This window comes from Euprymna scolopes, chromosome 45 (genome assembly GCF_053919585.1).
Source record: "Euprymna scolopes isolate OS-2025 chromosome 45, ASM5391958v1, whole genome shotgun sequence".
NCBI lineage: Eukaryota > Metazoa > Mollusca > Cephalopoda > Sepiida > Sepiolidae > Euprymna > Euprymna scolopes.
The window spans coordinates 6,400,194-6,425,193 of NC_136526.1; the positions used below are offsets into that span (position 1 = coordinate 6,400,194).

The following is a 25,000-nucleotide window of genomic DNA, read 5'->3' on the forward strand; positions in this document are numbered from 1 at the left end:
CATATTACCTCTCCACATCCTCGTTAATCGTAGATTCCTATATTTTTTCTGGTGAGAGTTCACTGCCAAAATCGGTTAAGATTAATGCAAGTAGTAAAATCTTTGCTCTCTAATAAATTCCTCCTTTCCCTGCCACCCATTTACACCGTTGCGTGATCGTTCACAAGGGACAATTACAAACGAACACCGGTTTCGGTTTTCTGTAATGTGTAGTTGCTTAAAAAAACTGGAATGGATTTTCACCGTGACTTTCCCTTCGATGGATTGGGTGAAACTCTTACTTTTAAGTTGCTTAATTACCATTTATTTCCCAAAACTTATACACTAAAACAAAACAAACAAGGATTCTTGAAACAGGGTTATTACTTCGGTTATTCTTTACTTAACCCCCCTTTCCATAGACACACCTAAAAAACCCGGCAATCGCCGGGTGCCCCCGCTAATTTAAACAATAAAAGAATGTTCTTGCTCTCTAATACATTTTCTCGGTCCCTGTATTTAAAAAAATCCAAACTCCTTTCTACAGTCCAACCATATTTAGTATAAATAAACTTCAGTCTTTCCTTAACTGTGAAGAGTTTTGTCATGTTTTGGTTCAGGTTTCGATTCTAGCTAATGGCACTCAAATTATTATTTTTTTTTTTGCTGTTGAAATCATGACTATATATTAGATACAATCTATATATCTATAAAAGTGAACGTGTCTGTCTGTGTGTCTGTGTGTCTGTCTGTCTGTGTACATTTCCCTACGCAATAACTCTGTCAATTTTTAGTCTATAGACTCGAAATTTGAAATACCGGGTACTGAGATTTGGGAAAATCGATGTGACGGGTGTCAGCCAGAAATTTGGCTGTTAAGGAGTCAAATTTCAACGATTTGACCTTTAAGAACTCTACCAAACTCCCCCGACAATTTTGGGTCTAGACACTTGAAATTTTAGATATATGTTCCTTGAACCTGGATCTAACTTAATAAAGTAATTTGAGCCCGAAACTATAAATTTTAAGGGGTCATAATAGGGGTCAAAGTTTTAAAAAATTAACCATTTGTTTGGTTTTTTTGCTTTTTTTGCACAGCATGCACCTCCAAACACCCGAGCAACGCCGGGCACCCCTGCTAGTATAGTATAAAAATAAATACGAAATCTGTGTGAATTAAAATATCATATATAAGCGTATTTTATGACCGGGCAACGCCAGGCGCCCCTGTTAGTATATATACCTATCCCAAAAACCTCTGGTCTTGATGGAAGGGAGACTAAAACTTGTTTCAAACGTATGTATTATTGTAGAATAAATCCTCTACTAATTATTATATATTACGAGGAATTATTTGTTCGATGGACTAATTCGCAAAAACTTTTCTTTTAAATACAAAAAGAAAATAATAACAACTAGCGGGATCTATGGAAATTCCACAGGGAACTCATTCATATCTAATATGTTGCTGTTGGCATTCTGTAGATGTTCAGTGTAAATGGAGACGCCCTGGTATTATTGTAGCTGTTTTGTTAAAACTGCAAAAGTATTTATCCAAGCTAGCACGAACGCCCAGTAAAGCCCGGTCATAAAGTACGCTTAAATATGATATTTTAATTCTTGCAGATTTCGTATATATTATTATAGAGTTAATGTTCTATCAATTTTTATATGTTATAAAGTTCCGATTTCAAATATATATATATATATATATATATATATATATATATATATATATATATATATATATATACAGGGTGGGCCAAAATAAGGGTCCTATTTTTAAAAATTCATAAATTCATGTAAGTCTTAAGAAGTGTTTTTCGGCCAAAATTTGTTTTGTTTATTTCAAAAAACTCTCGGGAGGGTCAGTCTACACACACATAAAGTTTAGTGAGTTTAACTTTTATTTTGTGGAAGTTATTCAAATTTAAAGATAGGACCCTTATTTTGGCCCACATATATATATGACTTGGGTGCATTAGCTTGAATCTTGAATTGAGTTTCTTCAACTATAATCGAAACCGAAACCAAAACTTATGAAGAATTCTTGATAAAATTATTTATAAAAAATAGATGATTTAAGTGCCATCAGCAATAGTCGAAACCGTAACCAAACTTATGAAGAATTCTTAGTAAAATTATTTATGACAAGAAATGGTGGTACATAACAATTAAACGACCCGGATGTAAGCGTGACACACAAAAGAACACACACGCTATCGTATTAATAATAATAATAATAATAATAATAATAATAATAATGATAATAATATCGTTCATCGAATTCTGTCTGTGTTTGTTTACAATATCACGTCAGCTGATATCTGGGCTTGATGATAAATGCTCTGGAAAAATCACTTCTGATTAATGTTTAGTATTTAAATATGGAAACAAATAAATGATTTGCGGCGATTTTAAATGGTGCCCTCTTCTTTTATTGTAAAAGGAACTTATCAATAAGAAAAAAATAAAATAAAATGGCGAGGTACATCCAGACTTGAACAGGGATCATTGGGTCTGTAATCGAATGCTCTACCACTAAGCTATATTATCAGATGTCAATGGCACTTTTTCTTAAGAAGAACTCTCTGGTAAGATTTTATTATCTGCCTTGCCGATGTAACGTATAAAAATTCCCCTTTAAAAATTATTCTTTTTATCTATAAGAAAAAAAACTACTTTTAAGATCGGATTTTTTCGATTTTCGATACTTATCGGACGAATTTTTGTACAAAACACATTTAAGAACACTGCCAGATATATAAATTTGCTTTGTGTAAAATATATAAAAAATAAGCTCAGCCGTTTCAGACGTTATGAGGAAGGAACTCACACACAGTTTTATTTTAGTAGAATTATTAATTTACAGAATTATAAAAAAAATTATAGAATTATTAAAACAGTCAAGCTACGCTGAAGAGAAGTAGGACCTCGAAATATGCATGTCCGTAGATTACTGTTTTATAAGTAAAATTAAAATAATATATATAATTTGAGGTTGCTATTTTCCAAAGGTAGGTTAATCAGTGAAATATAACGAGGTCCATACGAGAGTGCTCAATACAGAAGTAGAGCAAGTTACATTTGTCTTTACATAAGCAGTAGTTTGTTGCTACACAGTCATGAGCATGTTTCGGTCTACCAGTATTTACCAACTAGAGACGTCATCAGGTAACAACCTTTATTTCCGGGTTTTTTTTGTATTTTTTTGAATACTCGTAGACCAAAACATGCTCATGACTGTGTAGAAACAAACTACTGCTTATGTAAAGACAAATATATATATATATATATATATATATATATATATATATATATATATATATATATATAGCCACCCCCCCCGTCTTTGGGTTGAGCACTTTGTAAATATAATTTCACCCGACGCGTATTTAAGCTATTCAGCGAAGCCCACTATTAATTTGTTTGTAAACAAACTGATGGTTTGAGCACTGTTGCGACGGGCGGGTGTGGATTTAATACACACTCGAGGAGAAATGTTTACAGCACTGATTTGTGGCCTAATGATGAGAGCTTCCGACTGTCAATACGACGGGTGTATGTCTAGCCGCACTGATGAGTTGTGATACAACGAAACAGTACTGTATGTGGATAACAACATATATATATATATATATATATATATATATATATATATATATATATATATATATATGTTTATATATATATATATGCGCCACAAAGAAAGTTCGTACTTGTCATTTTTTTCAAAAACCTCAAATTTAAGCTAAATTAAACTGCTTAAACAACCTATACCTCATTTAATTCGTCTTTTATTCCTCTATAAATTTACCTGCTCATATTTGACGTTTAATTGGAGTATCCTAGTGTTCACGTCAATTTATAAAAATTAACTTCAAATCGAGAAGGCGAAAAGAAAGTCCGCAGTAACAAATAAGCTTTAAACCAGCTTAAAATAGCTTTTAGGCAACAAAACATCTCTAATCGTAACTGTTGTTGTTCCAGGTTATACAACGTAACATTTAGTCCATATGCCACGACATTCTCTTCGTGATCGTCAGGAGCTCATTAATCTCCACCTTTCTGGTTTATCCAATCGAGAAATCGGCCGCAGATTGAAATGTGATGAGAAAACGGTACGAATGATTGTGCAAAAGCACCAAAACATCGGCAGTGTTCGTGATGTCCCTAAATCTGGTCGTCCTAGAGTTACTTCTTACAGGGAAGACAATTCTATCAAGATCCGCAGCCTCAGAAATAGATTTAAAACAGCTCTCCAAATCCAACAACAGTGTAATCTTGTTAAAAAGTGCTCTTTTTCTACAGATAAGAGCAGATTGAAGAAATTTAATTTACGAGGCTGTGTTGTAAGATGTAAGCCAATGATTCCTGTAAAGAACAGAAAGCGCCATCTGGACATCGTCAGATGCAATGAAGATCATGACTCTTCATATTAATAGAAAGTGATTTCAATAGGTTAGGCAGTAATATTAGCCAGTACGTCCGTCGAAGGAAAGACGAAGAATTTAATCCTAGGTGCTCGGTTTTAACGCTGCAAGATGGTGGAGGTTCAGTTTTTGGTGTGGAGCATTATGAGTACCAATAATGCAGGACATATAGTTTGCTTGCAATGTTGAATTACTTCGACCAAATACGTTAATATGTTGACTGAGCATTTTCTACCCTACTGTAGCCAGGATTTGGATGATAATCCCATCTTCATGCAAGATAATGCTCCCATTCACTTCGATTTACTGTCTTTAAATCAGTTTCTTTTTCGCTAGGTGTTTCAAAGCATCTATGTATCTCTTAGGAAGTACAATTTGTTTGTGTTGGACTTGAAGACATCCATTTCTACCAAAGTACTCTCAAACACCGAAATTGAAGCCCTTAGTTTCGGACTACAATTCGCAACTGGCACACATTCAAATATTACCACCGACGCAATTTTGAAGAATTACAAACATGAAGATACGGACTTTCAAAAAATTTTCATACAGGGTGTTATTTCTGTTGCAGTTACTCATCCATATGAAACTGTACTTCCTAAGAGATACATAGATGCTTTGAAACACCTAGCGAAAAAGAAGAACTTGATTATATCACCAGCTGATAAAGGTGGTGGTATAGTATTAATGGAAAAAGATGAATACCTGGAAAAAGTTTCCACATTGTTGGCAGACAACAAAGCTTACACCAAAACTGATTTAAAGACAGTAAATCGAAGTGTTGAGAATTTCAACCAATCTTATAAAAAACTTATAAAATACAATAAAACTTGGATGTCATACATTGAATACCACCCCAATGTTCCATCACTATATGGCCTCCCCATATATATATATATACTAGCATTTCAGCCCGGCGTTGCCCGGGTGTTTGGAGGTGTATGCTGAGCAAAAAAAAAAAGAGTAAATTTTTTTTAATTTGACCCCTATTATGACCCCTTAAAATTTATAGTTTCGGGCTCAAATCACTTTATTAAGTTAGATCTAGGTTCAAGGAACCTATATCTAAAATTTCAAGTGTCTAGACCCAAAATTGTCGGAGGAGTTTGGTAGAGTTCTTAAAGATCAAATCGTTGAAATTTGACCCCTTAACAGCCAAATTTCTGGCTGACACCCGTCACATCGATTTTCCCAAATCTCAGTACCCGGTATTTCAAATTTTGAGTCTATAGACTAAAAATTGACAGAGTTATTGCGTAGGGAAATGTACACAGACAGACAGACAGACACGTTCACTTTTATATATATATATATATATATATATATATATATATATATATACGTATAGTTGGATGGATAGATTGATAGATACAATATTTCGTTCTCTCTTATTGCAAGAACTTAGACCTCATGGTCGGAAGGCGGAATTGAGAAGTCAGCGTCGTCATTTCCCGATGAGGGCACCTCAGGTGATTAGCAAAGAACTAGATTGTTACTGGCACGTTGCATCCACTGTGTTGGGGGCTATGTTGACCAGTAAGGTGTCAATATAATCGAAATTTACTAAAATAATTTTAGAATTCAAAAAAAAAAAAAAAAAAGAAAAAAAATATATATTGAAATTATCAAAAAAAAAATATATATATATATATATATATATTGAAATTATAAAAGGTACGGATCAAAATAAGCATAAAAAGACATCAAAGCAATCCCCGGGCAATGCCGGGTAATACTGCTAGTTGGATATATAAGTAGATGATCGGTAAATAAAAAGCCAACAATGGTCTTACCGCTAGGGACAAGCATCTTGTTCGTCTCTACCGAGCTGATGTTTCGATGACGACCAAGCCAAAAACATTGGTCTTATATACGTTTCTAACGAAAATGGCGAACAATCGATTCGTACGCTTCAACAAAAGAATTCTTCTTTTTTTTATATATATATATATATAAAAGAATGTGGCGTTTAATCCTTCGGGATTTTCCTATTAATAACTCCTAATTTCTATGATTTTAGTTTTTATTGTTTTTGTTTTTTTTTTTACTTCAGCCTTTAACCCGCTTTAAAAAACATAAGACACAAAACCATGACGAATCTTACGTGCTATTTATTGCATAGACTTGTTAATACCAGTTTCGTCACTGGGTAAATACTGACGTATACACCAAAGGACAGATTAAATGATTTTAAGTCTTTACACGTAAGCAATTCGATTTATTGTTCACAATACTCTCTATTCACATAAAGAAAGAGCCTGAATGCCTACAAGAGAGAACTTAATTTTTGTAAATTGGATTACTTAAGGGGGGCGGTTCATCAAGAATTTGTTTATGTCGGACTTGAAGGCAAATGGAAGAGAGTTCCACAGGCGTGCAGTTCTAAGAAAGAAACTTTGTTCATGGAATCTACGTTTTGATTTATCAACAGATAAAGAGTGGGGAAAAGTATTGACGGTGGTTTTTTTTGTGACAGATTAGTGAGGGGGGCCCATAGATTAAAGCTCAGACGAGCACTTGCCATGGAAATAACGATACAACAAAGACAGACTCGCAACGTCTCTTCTTTGGGAGAGAGGTTGCAGGGTAGAGAAAAGGGCATTCCCCACTAAGATATGAAGTCTATTTTGAACTCTGTCCAGGCAGGATGAGCGACTTTTTTTTTTCATGGAGTTTACCACTTATCAAGGCCTAATGGCCACTTGGGGATAAGGGTTATTGTGTTGTGTGTACAGTAATCAATGGGATAGTGTAGTAATAGTATTGGAGAATTGATAAAGTGTCATTACTTAAGGGGGCGCTTCATCAGGAATTTGTTTGTGTTGGACTTGAAGACATCCATGTTGAAGTCGGGAGGGAAACAGACAAGCGGAACAGAGTTCCACAGGCGTGAAGTTCTAAGAAAGAAGCTTTGTTCATGGAATCTACGTTTTGATTTAGGCACAGATAAGGAGTGGGGAAAATTATTGGCAGTAGTTTCAGTTAGTCGGGTGTTTTTGTGAAAAAGATTAGCGAGGTGGGACCAGAGAATGGAGCTCAGACGAGCACTTGCCATGGAAATAACGATAGAACAAAGATAGGCTCGCTACGTCTCTTCTGTGGGAAAGAAGTTGCAGGGAAGAAAAAAGGGCATCCCCCACCAAGCCACGAAGTCTATTTTGTACTCTGTCAAGGCAAGATAGGCTGTTTTTAGCAGCTCCTGCCCAGATGTGGCAGCAGTACTCCATCTTTGGACGTACTTGGCTTTTATATAGATAGAGAATTGCATCATTAGTGAGATATCTTCTGGAGCGGTAGAAAGATTCCACCATTTTCCCAGCGACCTTGGCCACAGATTTGATGTATGTGTTCCATTTAAGATCAGGAGTAAAGGTAAAACCCAGAAGCTTATCAAAACATGGGGCCTCCCCTAGACGAGAGCCATCCATTTCAATTGATGCCAGATGGGGATCAGAGCGTTTATGATGTAGAGATAGGAGCTTGGTCTTAGATGCATTAAAGGTAACCAACCACCTCTTCCCCCACTGTACCACATGCTCAAGATCAGAGGAGAGAGAATCAGAGAGAACATCATCATTTATGGCCTTTGATATGTTGCCGTAGATGGTCGTGTCATCAGGAAGGTCATTGATGTAGATCAGGAAGAGAGTTGGGCCCAGTATGGACCCCTGAGGGACTCCAGCATTAATACTGTGGGCCTCTGATTTCTGCCCATCAATCACTACTCTTATGAGCCTATCAGAGAGAAATGATTTAATGATAGAGAAAACATTTCCAATTATACCGTAGCTGGAAATCTTGTGAAGTAGGCCTCTATGCCAAACCTTATCGAAGGCCTTTGATATTTCAAGAAATAAAGCCTTTGTCGAGAGATTCGCTAATCCTATGAGATACAACCGTTAGCACATCTGCTGTAGATCTAGCAGAACGGAAACCATATTGTGTGTCGCTAAGAAGGTTTTTTTCTGCTGAGGTGGTTGACTACTTCTCTTTTTATTGTGGATTCCAGCAACTTACTCATGACACACAGGAGACTTATTGGTCTGTACTGATGACTTATTACCTGAATTCTTAAATACAGAGCATACTGATGAGGTTTTCCAGGGTGTTGGGAATCACTTCTCCTTAAGGCAATGCTTAAACAGTTTCGTAAGTATGGGGTCAAGTTCTTGTTGTAATTTTTTTAACACTATAATTGGAATACCGTCAGGACCAGTTGCTTTACTGGAGTAAAGGTTCTTGATTAGCTTGGCGATTTCACGCACAGATATTTGTATGTTGCATAGCGTGTTGTCTGTTATAGGAGGAAATATGGGGAGTTGATGGCCTTCATCGCACGGGGTAGAATTTGCCGCAAAGTTCTTGGCAAATAGTTTGGCCTTGTCGGATGCTGTCGAGATGACCTCTGGTCCATTGATGATGGTTGGGATAGAACGCACGTTTCTGTTTAGGATCCTATTTGCTATTTGCCAGAACTGGTGGGAACCAAGCCGCTGCTCAGCTACTTTGGATTTCACGGATTGAGCATATAGTTCTCTTGCATTTTTTATTACTCTTTTACAGTGGTTGCTGGCGGTCCTGAAAGCAGCTTTGGTCTCAATGCATCTATTACGTTGGTAGCTATGGAAAAAGTGATTTCTATGTGCGATGACAGCAGCACATTCAAGGGAGAACCATGGCTGGTTGTTAGGTTTTTGTTGGAACTTTTGGATGGTATGAATACAAGTAACCATTCGGTCAGGTCTGATACTACAGAGGGCACATCCTTTTTAAACATGGAGTGCAGAGGTAGATCAGATATGAATGTACGGAAGCTATCCCAGTCCGCCATAGAGTATCGGTATACAGTACAGTGGAGAGGTACGTCTGTAGATTTATTATATTTCATTTTATCTTAACTGATATGACACAGTGGTCGGAGGATCCCACAAAAGATAGAACGGAACATGAGCATAGCTCAGGGGAAGTGGATAGAAAAAGGTCTAGAAGGCTTGCGTACTGACCGGTAGTATCAGGCACACAGGTGGGTTCGCGAACAATGTGAGTGAGGTCATAGGCAATGGCAAAATCATGACAGAACCTTCCCTCATCATCAGTCTTATTTGAGTGGGTCAGCCATTCAACATTATGAACATTGAAGTCACCGCAAATGTGAATGTTAGGCGAGGGATGAGCAGACAGGATGTGATCAATTTTCTCTGATATACTCTTAAAGGCAGTAACTCCGCTGTTGTGGGGGCGATAGAGGGCAAATATAAATGCGGTGGTGTAGGCAAGTGCAACCCGGAAGCACATATAAGGTAGATTAGGGTCTTCTCTGAAGATATCCCTGCCACACAGAAAGCCATCGTTAATTTAGGTACATATTCCATGCCCGTGGCGATCTTGTGGGTCAGATTTAACTTCTAGCAGCTCCTGCCCAGATGTGGCAACAGTACTCCATCCTTGGACGTACTTGGCTTTCATATAGATAAAAAAATTGCATCAACAGTGAGATATCTCTTTTGGTGTGGTAGAAGGATCTCACCATTTTTCCAGCGACATTGGCAACAGATTTGATGTACGTGTTCCATTTCAGATCGAGAGTAAAGGTCAAGCACAGAAGTTTGTCAAAACATGGAGCCTCCCCAAGACGAGTGCCATCCATTTCAATTGATGCCAGATGAGGATCAGAGCGTTGATGATGTAAAGATAAAGCTTGGTTTTAGATACATTAAAAGTAACAAGCCACCTCTTTCCCCATTGTACCATGCGCTCAAGATCAGAGGAGAGAGAATCAGAGAGAACTGAATCATTTACAGCATTTGATGTGTTGCCATAGATGGTCGTGTCGTCAGCATAAATGTCAACGAATGATTTAAGTATGTGTTTTGGAAGATTATTGATGTAGATCAGTAAGAGAGTTGGGCCCAGGATGGACCCCTGAGGGACTCCAGCATTAATAGTGTAAGTTTTCTTCCCATCAACCACTACTCTTATGAGCCTATTAGAGAGAAATGATTTAATAATTGAGAAGACAATACCAGCTATACCATAGGTGGAAATCTTGTGTAGTAGGCCTTTATGCCATACTCTATCAAAAGCCTTTTGATATGTCAAGAGTAGTACCTATAAGCTTGAACGCCTACTAAAGGGAGCTTGAATGGCTAGGGGAGAAAGCTTGAATGCCTACAAGGAGAGGCTTAGAAGTTAACTTGATGGAGCTTGAACACCTACAAGAGAGATCTTGAATGCCTACAGAAGAGATCTTGAATACCTATTGAAGAGTGCTTGAATGCCTACCGGAAAGAGCTTGAATGCCTACAAGTAAGAGTTTGAATGCCTACTGGAGAACGCTTGAATGCCTATTATATATATTGCAGGCTGTCACATTGCAGAAGGGCTATGCTACTAAATACTAACTAGTTCGTTGTGTTCCTGTTGTTTCTTTCTTGTTGCATTAATGTCTTAAATTTACATTTAAATAACAATTTTCCATTGTGTGAGCTTTCTTTTTGTCTCCTCAATTTGAAGTTATTTTTTTAAATTGACGTGAACACTAGAATATTTCAATTAAAAGTTAAATATGAGCAGGTAAAATTATAGAAGAATAAAAGGCCAATCAAATGAGGTATAGGTTGTTTAAACAGGTACATTAAATTTAGATTAAATTTGCAGTTTTCGAAAACATTACAGGTGCGGACTTTCTTTTTGCCACCTATATATATATATATATATATATATATATATATATATATTTATATATAGTAAGCTATAAAATATATATATGGCAATTAAGCTGCACAGAATATTCCGCATTTCATCCACGCTAGGATTCATCAGGCTTATGTGGGGATTTTGGGGTTGTCTCGAGTTTTTATATACGCACCTTCTATTGTGTTTTTAGTTAGCCAATCAGCTTTCTAGATTTCCCCGCACCCTTCCTAATCAGCCAATGACAAGGCACTTACAAGACAAAGTTAACTTCTGGTTCACCCGTTCTTTTGTGTGTGCTGTTTTGGCGGGGAGCATAGTTCTCTAGTGTCCTGACCTATTTTAAATCTAGGTTAAATGTTTTTTCTTAATGTTAGTTTATATATATATATATATATATATATATATATATATATATATGCATGTATATATATGCATGTATATATATATATAGCTCTCTCTCTCACACACACACACTCTCTCTCTCTTTATATATATATATATATATATATATATATATATATATATGGTAATTTATTATATGTATGTTAATTTATTCGTTTATTTTCTATTGTTATTGTTACTTTTAAAATTGTTTTGTATTATTTATCCTGTGTACACAGTTGTTCACTATTTCTCTCCTACAGCTTAATAGATGTTAGGATAGCGAATTTTTCATTTAGGCATAATCTTTATGGATGTACTTGCTTGTCTTACTATTTTCCATGCGACTATCGGCAAACGTCCACTTTCTTTGAGTTCCCAGTGTTGGTTTGCTAGTGCTGTTTTCATTCTGTGTTTTTTTGTTTTTGAACATACGTTTATGGTCATAATACCTGGTTTTGAAATCTAAGAAGGTCATACCTACATAATATTGCTTGTTATTTGGGTTTTCTTTTGCAAATATTGTGGCCTGGTAAACTATGCTTTTGGTTAGACATTTATTTTGAAGTGGGCAGAGTGTGTGGGATTTACAGTTGCATTTATCTTGTTCATTATTAGTATTTTTATTTTTATTTATGATTGAGTTGTTGTTGTTTGGGTTTATTATTATTATCATTATTATTATTATTATTATTATTATTATTTCTACTAGTTACATTTTTGTTTATTGTGTTGGTTTTATTTTTGCTATGTTGTCCACTTTTTTATTATTTATTTTGTTATTATTTTTTTCATTGCTTTTATTTAATATTTTGTTATTATGCACTTTGATTATCATCTTTAAATGTTTGCAGTATCTGTCTGATAACTTCAGGTTATTTTTATTGAAAGTTCTTGCCAAGTTTTGTTTTAACATTTGATTGTATGGCGGAGTATACCAGATTATATTTGTTTTTCTATTTTTAATGTTATTATAGTTATAGATGTTTTGTTGCTTATATTTAATATATGTTGAGGTTCATGACGGCATAATCTAGATGGATCGTCTAGGTCTCTACGTGTGTTTGCTTGTCTTACTATTTTCCATTCGACTATCATTGAGGGTCCGCTTTCTTTGAGTTCCCAGATTTTGTTTGATAGGGTTGTTCTCATGCGGTGTTTTTTTTTATTTTTGAATGTACTTTTGTGGTCATAATATGGGGTTGTGAAATCTAAGGAAATCATACCTCCGTAATATTTCTTGTTATTAGGGTTTTCTTTCGCAAATATTGTGGCCTGGTAAACTATGCTTTTGGTTAGACATTTATTTTGAAGTGGGCAAAGTGTGTGGGTTAAAAAGGAATCCTATGGTTTTAATACACTAAAAACTGCAACAGACATTTTGATAAACTTTGAAAATGACCTTTTAAACGTAATTAAAAATTTGGAATTCCACAGTCAACCTAACAATTTCCAACGGAAACGACACAAAATCGTTAGAAACATAAACAACTCTAATAAAATCTTTGTAAAAGTGGATAAAACTAGAAACTTTTATAAAATAGATAAACAAGAATATAACAAAATAATCACAGAAAACATTACAAAAAACTACAAAAAACTAGATACAAACGAATGCGACTACATAAATATAATAAATACTGAAAGTAAACAAATTGCCGATAAATTTAAACTTAGCGATAAAGTTGGTAAATTGAAACCTAGAGATGCATACATTCTGCTCAAAGACCACAAACGTGACTTCAATAATAACCCCAGCACCCGCTTGATAAAACCAACTAAACCAGAAATAGGTAGAATTAGCAAAGCAATACTTTCTAGATTAAACAAACAAATCAAACAAGACCTAGAATTAAACCAGTGGGCAAATACTGCCGAAGCAATCACTCGGTTTAAAAATATAGAAAACAAAAATAAATGTACGTTTATACAGTTCGACATTATAGACTTCTATCCCTCGATATCCGAGGAACCTTTCAGCATTGCCTTAGAATTTGCTGAGGCATACACTGATATATCCTCGGAAGAAATCCACATTATTAAAAGATGTAGAAAATCAGTTCTAGTAAATAACAATAACCAATGGATAAAAACTAAAATGACAAATTCGTTTGATTTGGCGATGGGTGCCAGGGACTCTGCAGAGGCATCAGACCTTGTGGGATTATCATTCTATATACCCTTACAAGCATATTTGATACTACGGATATCGGCCTATATCGAGACGATGGACTGGCTATAATAAAAGACTCCAACAAAGTCAAGTGAAGAAAATCATGCACAAGGAAATGAAAAAAATTAGGCCTAAAAGTAGAGGTACTAGCTAACATAAAAATAACAAACTTCGTGGACGTCACGTTAAATTTAGATATAAACACATGAACCCTACTTAAAAGATAACGCTACTCCAATATACATAAACCCTAAGTCCAACCACCCACCATCAATTATAAAACAGATTCCTAACTCTATCGTAAGTAGACTCAGTAATAACTCAAGCGATGAAAATGCATTTAACAGGTCAACACATATCTATGAAACAGCCCTAAAAATAGTGGATACAAAAATATTGATATCAAATATAAGCCACAAAACACCAATAACTATAATAAAATTAAAAATAAAAGAAAAAGAAATATAATCTGGTATACGGCGCCATACAATCAAATGTTAAAAACAAAACTTACCAAGAAATTTCTAGATCTTATCAAAAACCACTTGCCCGCAACCAATACCTTACACAAAATTTTCAATAAAAATAGCCTAAAGTTATCCTACAGCTGCAGCTAAAATTTAGAGATGATAATTAAAGCACATAATAACAAAATACTAAATAAAAACAATGTAAACAACAACAAAATAAACGATAAAAAAGTGGACACCATGACAAAAATAAAACTAACACAAAGGACATATATGTAACTAGTAGAAATAATAATAATAATAATAATAATAATAATAATAATAATAATAATAATAATAATAATAATAATAATAATAATAATAATAATAATAAGCCAATTCCGGACAACGACAACAATACTAGAAATAAAAATAAAAATACTAATAACGAACAAGATAAATGCAACTGCAGAACCCGTACACTTTGCCCACTTCAAAATAAATGTCTAACCAAAAACATAGTTTACCAGGCCACAATATTTTCGAAAGAAACCCTGAACAACAAGAAATATTACATAGGTATGACTTCCTAAGATTTCAAACCCACATATTATGACCACAAAAGTATATTAAAAAATAAAAAACACCGCATGAAAACAACCCTAGCAAACAAATACTGGAAAGTCAAAGAAAGCAGACGGTCGCCGATAGTCGAATGGAAAATAGTAAGACAAGCAAACACATATAGAGACCTAGACGATCCATATAGATTATGCCTTCATGAAAAATTGGCTATTCTATATTTTAAAGAACCCAAACATCTACAGTTACTGTAGGAGAGAAATAGAGAACAACTGTATTCACAGGATGAACTTTACTCTAGGATAGCGATACAAAACAATTTTAAAACAAACAATAACAATAGAAAATAAACAAATCACATACACATACATATAATAAATTATCAGGTCTAATTCCCTCTATAAAATATGATATATATATATATATATATATATATATATATATATATATAAACTAACATTAAAAAATAACATTTGAAATAGGTCAGGACACTCGATACCCACGCTCCCTGCCAAAACAGCACACACAAAAGAACGGGTGAACCGGAAGTCAACTGAGCCTTTGTCCTATAAATGCCTGCTCATTGGCTGATTAGGAATGGTGCTGAGAAAACTAGAAAGCTGATTGGCTAACAAAAACACAATAGAAGGTGCGTATATAAAAACGCAAGACAACCACACAATACTCGCATAAGCCTAATGAATCCTAGCATTGATGAAACGCGGAATATGCTGTGTAGCTTAATTGCCAATTATATTTTATAATCTACTACCTAGCTCTATCTACGTATTGAGCACTGTTGAAGTTAATACTTAAAGGTTATGCATGAATTTATATTTCGTATATTAATTTATGTGATTAAATTAAGTAATCATATATATATATATATATATATATATATATATATATATATACTAGCAAAAGTACCCGTCGTTGACTGGGTTCAAAAACAGCCTACAGAAAATGGACTCTGATTTATGAAAGTATGATAGGTTATCAAAAGGAATCGTTGTAAAGAGATAGCTTCGATTTTAGGGGTTTCAAGACCAAAGCAAAATATGAAACCCCATAATTTATTATACCATACTTGTTCACACTGAAACACTTATCACAATATTCTGTGGATCTATATTAAAAAAAACTTGTTAAACTTTGTTGTGACATATTTCCATTCTATGGATGTCAGGCGCGAACGAACACCCCATAATTTTATCATACCATATTTTTTCAAACTGCAGCATAGATATGAAAAGTCTTTATTAAAGTTTGTGTCTATTTCCATTCTATGGAGGCCAGGCGCGAATGCAGGCTCCACAATTTTATTATACCATCCCTATTTAAGTTAAAACATACTTATCAAAGTATTATTATGTACATCTATATCAAAAACCCTTGTAAATACTTTTTTAAAATTTTTAAATTTTTTATTTCCAAACTTTGTGGACCAGGCGCGAACGCAGACCCCACAATTTTAATGAGCCGCCGTTCTGCCAGATCAAACATACCCATTCCTGTGTCTCGGTACATCTTCTATCATTATATGGGATCAGTTTTCTATAATAGTCAACCATATAGGAGCCTATTCGTAACCAGACACACACACACACACACACACACACACGCACACACACGTTCAGCTTTATATATATATATCACAAAAGGCCATTTTCATTTTAACATATTTATATTATTTTCCTTTCCGTTTTCAGTGCCCTATCCAGATCCTCTTGACAGTGAGTATTTCTTTTGACTATCCACGGACACTATTCGTAACCAGACACACACACACACACATACACACACACACGCACACACACGTTCAGCTTTATATATATATCACAAAAGGCCATTTTCATTTAAACATATTTATATTATTTTCCTTTCCGTTTTCAGTGCCCTATCCAGATCCTCTTGACAGTGAGTATTTCTTTTGACTATCCACGGACACGTATTTCACCTTACCTACAAATCTAACTATGAGACTATAGCCGGAAGCGTGTGCGTCTACGCTACGGAGATCCAGTCACGTATTACGGTTGTTTTTTTTTAATCACTTTTAAGTAATGTTGATGTTTGTTTGTAATTTTAACGATAATTAAACATTAAACCTTCCTAACATTCAAAGGGAGATAAATCATACCGAAATTAAAAACAAAATATTTACATACAATGTATCACAAAAGTGAGTACACCCCTCACATTTCTTCAAATATTTAAGTGTATCTCTTCATGATACATCACTGAAAATTGACAAAATGAAAAGTAGTCTGTCTGCAGCATATATAAGAGAGTTACTTTATAACTCAAAATATAGCCATCAAAGCTAAATCTCTGGCAACAAAAGTGAGTACACCTCTTACGAAAAGTTGTCAATATTAACATACAACATGTCAACTCTCAATATTTTGTGTGGCCACCATCATTATCCAAAACTGTTTTTACTCTCCTGGGCATGGAGTTTACCAGAGCTTCACATGTAGCCACTGGAATGCTCTTCCACTCTTCAATTATGACGTCATGGAGCTGGCGGATTTTTGAGACTTTGCACACCTCCACCTTCTGTTTGAGGATGCCCCAAAGATGTTCTATTGGGTTCAAGTCTGGAGACATGCTTGGTCAGTCCATCACCTTTACCCTCAGCCTCTTCAGTAAATCAGTGGTTGTCTTGGATGTGTGTTTTGGGTCATTATCATGACGGAACAATGCTTTGCGACCCAGTTTCTGGAGGGAGGAGATCGTGGTCTGCTGCAGTATTTGACAGTACATGTTGGAGTTCATGTTTCCCTCAATGAAATGTAACTCTCCAATATCTACAGCATTCATGCAGCCCCAGACCATGACATTACCACCACCATGCTTGGCTGTAAGCATGACACACTTATCTTTGTACTCCTCAAATTGGTGTGTATGGCTGTCACCCCAGGCGGAAGTCTCTTCTGAAGGCAATACACAAGAAAGCCCGCAAACAGTTTAATGAAGACATAAATCAACAAAACTTAGTGAATAACCAAAAGTCACAGGGAGCAAGGTCTTTACTATAGGGAGGGTGAGGAACTTATTTGATGCCCATCTTGGTAAAATAGTCTTTGACAAGATGGAATTTTGGACTGGTGCATTGGGACAAATTTCCCGCATATCTTCTGAATCATCAATTCCTAGCAAATAATTGTGTGTACAGTTCCCGTACAGACATCAAACTGCACACTTTTTGTCACATGACGGTCCTTATCCATGAAATTCTTTATTTGGCCAATCAACTCTAATATTCTGACTTCCTTACTCCTCCCACAACTCTCATCATCCCTCACAAACTCCTTCCTTTTCTTTGAATCTATTATGCCACACCAAAACAGATGCTCGATTCAAGCAAGATGGTCCAAAAATATTCTGAAGCGTTACACACGTTTCTGTTACATTTATTTTTTCAAGTTTAAAACAGAATTTTATTGCATATAGTTCTTCTAATGCTCTCACATCCAGATTGCATTTTTTTTTATTTATCACCTGTGAGAATCAGGCTTTAGTAGGGTGTATTGCAATTCCTGCTGTAGCTGTTCATTTGAACGGGAAATCATAAAAATTCGTCAGTCATCTCATAAGATGCATATTGCATTTTCAAGAGTCTACGACAATTTTAACTGCCTGTAAAAAATGTTTGAAAACTTATTGAAGGCACCTCGTATAGTAAGTATATTTCCAATTTATCGCTATTTTCATGGCAGGTGTTCTACTCTATCTCCCCCTCCGTAAAAACTCGAAATTTCCATGGGCAAAGTTTCTTTCCTGAAACCACCCGTCTAAGGAACACAATACTGCAGGTCTGCTTCCTAGCTGTCTATAAACTGATCGTATTCCAGTACAATATAAACGCGTACTTGCTGTGTTGTCCTCTTAAATAATCAAGCACTACTCGAGTTTTATAATTACAGAGTATCACAATGTTGTCTCACTCAGTAACCCTTATCCTCGAGTTGTCTTTGGGCCTTGACAAGCATTGATTTTTCCCCTAGTAGAATAAACAGCAAAAATTATGCGTTTGCTGGGGGCTCTTTATTTAAAGGAAGGGTGATCTATATATCGATCTATCTATATATCCTTATCTCTATGTACATAAAATGAACTCATTTTTCCCCTCTGATTTTGACCTTAATAGGATTGAAAATCAAGACATTCCATTTAAATGTAACATGCACAAACTGCGACACAATATCTGAGGTGTGTTATCGGCATATTACCTCTCCACTTACTCGATAATAGTAGATTCCAATATTTTTTTCTGTTGAGAGTTCACTGCAACAATCGATTAAAATCAATGAAAGTAAAATCTTTTCTCTCTAATAAATTCTTTCTTTCCCCCACCACTACTTACATCGTTTCCGGGATCGTTCACAAGGGACAGTTACGAAGGAACATCGGTTTGGGTTTTCTTTACTTCGTAATTGCTTAAAAAACTGGAATAGAATTTTAACGTTCCTTTTCGTTCCATGCATTTTACTGGGTGAAACGCGCCATGGACTTAACCATTTTTTCACTTTATTTCGTTTTGTAGTTGCTTAAAACAACTGGAATGGAATTTTAATGCTTTCTACTGGGTGAAACGCACCATAGACTTAACCAAATCGAAGGGTTATTTGTGTTTTTTTTTCTTTCGCTTTTCGCTGTGTTTTTTTTTGTTTTTTTTTCTGATTTTTTTTTTAAAGAAGTTTTACGTTTGTTTGCTGTTTTTTCTTTTTTTGGTTTTCCCGACTTTTTAAAGAAGTTTAACATCGTTTTTTTATACTTAAACAGGGTTATTACTTTGCTTATTCTTTACTTTACCCCCCGTTTACGCACACACGGCCAAACACCCAGGTGCGCCGAGTACTCCTGCAACGCCGCGTACCCCGCAATGCCGGGTACCCCCGCAATGCCAGGTATGCCCGCTAGTATATATATATATATGAACGTGGCCTTGTCTGTCTGTGTGCGGAACAGTCTCTATGAAATTCCTCTGTCAAGTTTTTGTCTACAGACTTGAAACTTAATATATGGTGGATTTGGGCCTGTGAAACACATTCGATTTATTTCCATATTATTTTGATTCATCGAACTTCCTTTCTTATCTTGAGTGTGATTTTCAGTCGATGTAAACTCCGACCTTCTTCAGATGTATCTTGTCGAACTCGGGAATGTTTCTGTTCGCAAGGACCCGTGACGCAGTGATTGGAGTGATGTTCTCCTGAAGGTTGAGGGTTCAATCCTCAGTGTAGGCGACCTAAAAATACGAATACGAATTACTTGGAACCTCTATCCAGCCATGGCTGACGGAACAAGAGCCTGCTACCCTCGTTAAGTAAATAAAGGGTTCCCCTCGAAATTCCGTCCAAACTCCTGAGTCTGCCAGAGACATTTCTATGTTCAACAAGATACACCTGAAGAAAGTCGGAGATTACATCGATCGAAACGTTGTGAAAATCACACTCAAGATGAGAACAGTAGTCCGATGAATTCAAATAATACGAATAACTATTCCTGATCTCAAAAATTTAAAAACACATATGACTTAAACGCTATATGTTTTACTTTTGATTCTAGCTGATGGCACCCAAATCTTTTTTAAACTTTAACAATTCGATGTGTTTTAGCTCGTAAAAATAGCTGCTAAAAAGCAAAACTGAAAAAAAATGGAACTTGGCAGGCGAAAGTCGACTAAACGTGTTACTTCTATGCATTTGCAAATATGCATATATTTAACAACGTTATTTTTTACGTTTTTATATGCGTATTGACTAAGCTCAGACGCTAACAAATAACGCTGGAGAGCCATGATTTGGTTTCGATTCTAATTGATGGAACCAAAGTCATATTTATTTATTTATTTTTACTTTTGGAATCACTACTATATATTGGGTACAATATAATAACCAATAAAGAATTAAAATATCATATTTAAGCGTATTTTACGACCGGGCAACGTGTACAGCCTGCTAGTCATGTCTATAAAATGAGTATTATGTTTTGATGGAGACAAACAATAAATTTGTCTCCCTATAGTAAATATATATATAGTAAGTTATAAAATATATATGGCGATTAAGCTACACTGAATATTCCGCGTTTCATCCACTCTAGGACTCTTCAGGCTTATGCGCGAATTTTGTGGTTGTCTGTAGTTTTTATATACGCATCTTCTATTGAGATTTTAGTTAGCTAATCAGCTTTCTAGTATCCATCGCGCCCTTCCTATCAGCCAATGAACATGCATTTACAGGACAAAGGCCTATTTGACATCTGGTTGGCCTGTTCCTTTGTGTGTGCTCTATTTAGCCTGGATATCTAGTTTCTTGACCTGTTTTAAATCTAGGTTAGGGTTTTTTATGTTAGTTTATATATATATATATACACACACATATATATATGTACATATATATATATATACATATGTGATAGTTTATGTATATTCATGTTAATTTAATTTATTTATTTGTTTATTTTCTATTGTTTTTGTTAGTTTTAAAATTATTTTGTATCGCTATCCTAGAGTAAATTTTATTCTGTGAACACAGTTGTTCGCTATTTCTCTTCTACAGTTTAATAGATGTTGGGATTCTTTAAAGTACAGGATAGCAAATTTTTCATGAAGGCATAATCTAAATGGGTCGTCTAGGTCTCTACATGTGGTAGCTTGTCTTATTATTTTCCATTCGACTACCGGCGAATGTCTGCTTTCCTTGAGTTCCCAGTATTTATTTGCTAGTGGTTTTTCATACGGTGTTTTTTTATTTTTGAATGTACTTTTGTGGTCATAATATCGACATAATAATAATTTCAATTAAATATAAAATAGAAAAGCAAATGTCAAAATGACCCAGACAAGATGACGTTAAAAGGCGCCAAAAATATAGGGCAAAAAAGGGTAAACCGAAAGGTACAGGTTATTACTTAGCAGAAGTTATTAAAAGACACTAAAAAAATTATTTTATTCTATATGTATATATAGATGTGTGTGTGTTAAAAGGCGCCAAAAATATAGGGCAAAAAAGGGGTAAACCGAAAGGTGCAGGTTATTACTTAGCAGAAGTTATTAAAAGACACTAAAAAAATTTATTTTATTCTATATGTATATATAGATGTGTGTGTGTGTGTGTGTGTGTGTGTGTGTGTGTGTGTGTGTGTGTGTGTGTGTGTGTGTGTGTGTAGACTAGTCAGCCCGAAATTTCCTGGCCGAAAAATACGCTTAAATATGATATTTTTAATTCATGCAAATACCGTATGTTTTATAGGGCCTATTCTCTATTGATTTTTTTTTTTAAAGATTAGAAAGAAAACATGATATTTTTATGCGTATTTTTCGACAGGGCAATGCAATTAAAATTTACAAAAGAGAAAAAAAGAAAAGAAAATTAAAAACAAAAACCTTTATTTAATAAATGCTTTATTATAATTTAATATTATTTGCATTTTTTTTCAGTAATAACTTGCAGATCCAAAATTACATATACACCTCCAAAATGAGGAAAATTTGTGAGTCGAAAAAATGGTCGCTTATTCGCGTTCAAAATGGCTTTCTGTAAATACAAGAAAACAAAAGAATCTGTATTAGTAATTTGAAAACTTCGCTTTAAATACATGAATGAATGATGGGTTAAATCTTTCGTAGCAAAGTTTTTTACAAAATATATTTCGTTTCGTTTTTATTAAAATAAGGGTAACCTAAAAAGAATATCAATTGATGCTCAGTAAATTTTCTTATGACATGAAAATTAAATATTTTTGTTATATATTCTTTATCATCGAATTTATCCTTGAGGGGTGCCAAATTGAGCTTTCGTTGCATTTGAATATGTTATATAGAGTTCTTCATTTAGGGGCACATTTTACGTTTTCTATATAACATAAGAAAGATTCCGTGTGATTGTCTCTAATATAAATGGTTGTGTGTTTGATTATCATAAAGGGAATCGTGTGTGTGACATGTAATTTCTGAACCTACCTCTGCTTCTGCAAAACGGATCATCTGGAAATTTCTCATCCTGGAGGGAAACTTGATACCTGTTTGACGAAGATTTATCCCTCCAAGACGATGAAATGGTTTTATAGTTTATTTCACTTTCCCCAGAGGTTCTGCAGAAGTGGAAGTGAAATCGGCTTGTGTTAGTTCTTCTTCACACACGTCAGCGTTCGTCTCCCCCTCCCCAGTTAAGAGGGGGGGACCACGGAAAAACGTCCGTCTTCTTCAAAGCTCAAATCAAATCTCCCAGATCTAGCCAACCACGTCACACATACGTAATTTGGTCAGCTGACCTTTGGTTCTGGTAAACGTGTCTACCTCCACGTTTACTCACCTCTCTCTCTCTCTCTCTCTCTCTCTCTCTCTCTCTCCCTCCCTCTCTCCTTCTCTATTCTCTTATAGAGACACAGAGAGAGAAAACAGAAAGAGTAAGAAAGCCAGAGAGGGGGGGAGAGATGCTCGTTAACATTTTGATTGATTTATGAATTTTTTAAGATAATTATTTTGTCAAATTACTCAACCTGAATGATTAAGTAATGTGACAAGGGCAAAATTTTGTGCTCCTCTCGACGTACATATCCCCAATAAACTTGCTTAGCGACAAAATCTCACTCCTTCACTGTTGATGATTTCTAAATGCCAGAAAGTTTTCCTCTCTTATATTTTCTTCCCTCGAATTGCTAGACTTTGGAATTCCCTTCCTGCTACCCGCTTCCCTGATAAGCAGAAGTTTAAATGTAACGAAAACCAACATGTTAATCTTTCCTAGGCATGGTCCCAAATAGTAGCGCCTTACGTCCAAGTGGCGATATGACTTGTTAGGGGTGAACGTGGGTAATATATATATATATATATGTGTGTGTGTGTGTGTGTGTGTGTGTGTGTGTGTGTGTGTGTGTGTGTGTGTGTGTGAGTGCGTGTGTGTGCGTCTGTGTGTGTGTGTATATACAGGGTGTCCGTAAAGTTACTATACAGTCTTATTGTTTTATTGTATTATATTTGTATTAATAGTTAATATTTATTTTTTTTACAGGTTTATTTAATCAAGCATGTCACGCAAGCTAACTTTGGAAGAGCGCAAATTTATTGTACTGTTAATATATTACAGGGTGTCTGTATAGTGACTAGTAAGATTGTATAGTAACTTTACGGACACCCTGTATATATGTGTGTGTGTGTGTGTGTGTGTGTGTGTGTGTGTGTGTGTGTGTGTGTGTGTGCATATATATATGTGTGTGTGTGTGTGTGTTATGTGTGCGTGCGCGTGTGTGTGTGTTATGTTTGCGTGTGTGTGTGTATTGCCTTACTTTACCAGCATCTTCGATACAAGAATTCAGTTGACCCATTCGCTGTTTTCTACATAATAATTCATTATTTGTTCATAATCCCCACCTATAATAACCAAGGAAAAAGAGTTACTTTCCTTTTAATATATTTTGTATAGAAAAACAAATCTCCTTAATTTACCAAAACTGGAACAAACTTATTTAAGTAACGCAGCAAGATCGCGATCAGGAAGGACCAAACGCGGGTCAAATTTATGCTACAAAGTTTGGACCATCCTAATTTTGTAGTATAATATTTTACTAAATTTTATGATTTCGTTTTAGTAAACTTTCGGGTTTGTTGTTGTTGCTGTTGTTTTGTTTTGTTTTTTTTTTTGTTTTTTACAATTCCTCCATTACCGGTCCCGCTATTTAACAGCGTCGGCGACCATGGATTCTTAAATTTTAGAGTCATAGTAATCTCAGGAAGGCTAGTAAGAACGATAGTCTCCCGTTTCTTCCCGTCTTGATTCGGGGGTACATCCCCCTCCCAGTGAGTTAAACGCGCCCCCAGATTCCAACCTGGAAATTTTTACGACTCGGCACGCTACATACAGCGCCTAGTTTTCCCAAATGATCACCCATCTGGTACTGGCTAGGAAACGTTGAGCCTGGCCAGTACCAGATGGGTGACCATTTGGGAATGTTAGGCGCTCGTATGTACCGCGCCGAGTCGTAGAAATTTCCAGGTTTGTATCTGGAGGCGCATTAATTCACTAGGAGAGATGCACCACCGGTTTTCGTTAATACATGCATGTAGGAGAAGGAAATTTTGATGTAAAAATCCGCGGTCTACTGTATACTTGTCCTTTGGCAGTCATCTGCACTGACGGAGGTCAGCAGTAATATCAAAAAGTGTGGTTGGTTCGACACAAAGCCTTCACCACTACAAACAAATCACCTGCGTGGATTTCCGAGCAACTTCGGTGTTGTGGCGGAACCTCATATGTCAAAATCGATAGGAGAGTCCAAAATAGTATTTTTTTAAATAT

General features: G+C 35.4%; 1 protein-coding gene across 1 annotated transcript in view; it reads right to left on the minus strand.

The window, feature by feature from the left end:
• Positions 1 to 6,265, minus strand: part of LOC145269048 (uncharacterized) — an 80,860-nt gene extending 74,595 nt beyond the window's left edge. The window contains exon 1 of the mRNA XM_080124650.1: positions 6,206 to 6,265. Coding sequence (XP_079980776.1) covers positions 6,206 to 6,221 — 16 coding nt within the window. The 5' untranslated portion in view covers positions 6,222 to 6,265. The remainder of the gene's footprint in view (positions 1 to 6,205) is intronic.
• Between the last annotated feature and the right edge of the window lie 18,735 nt (positions 6,266 to 25,000).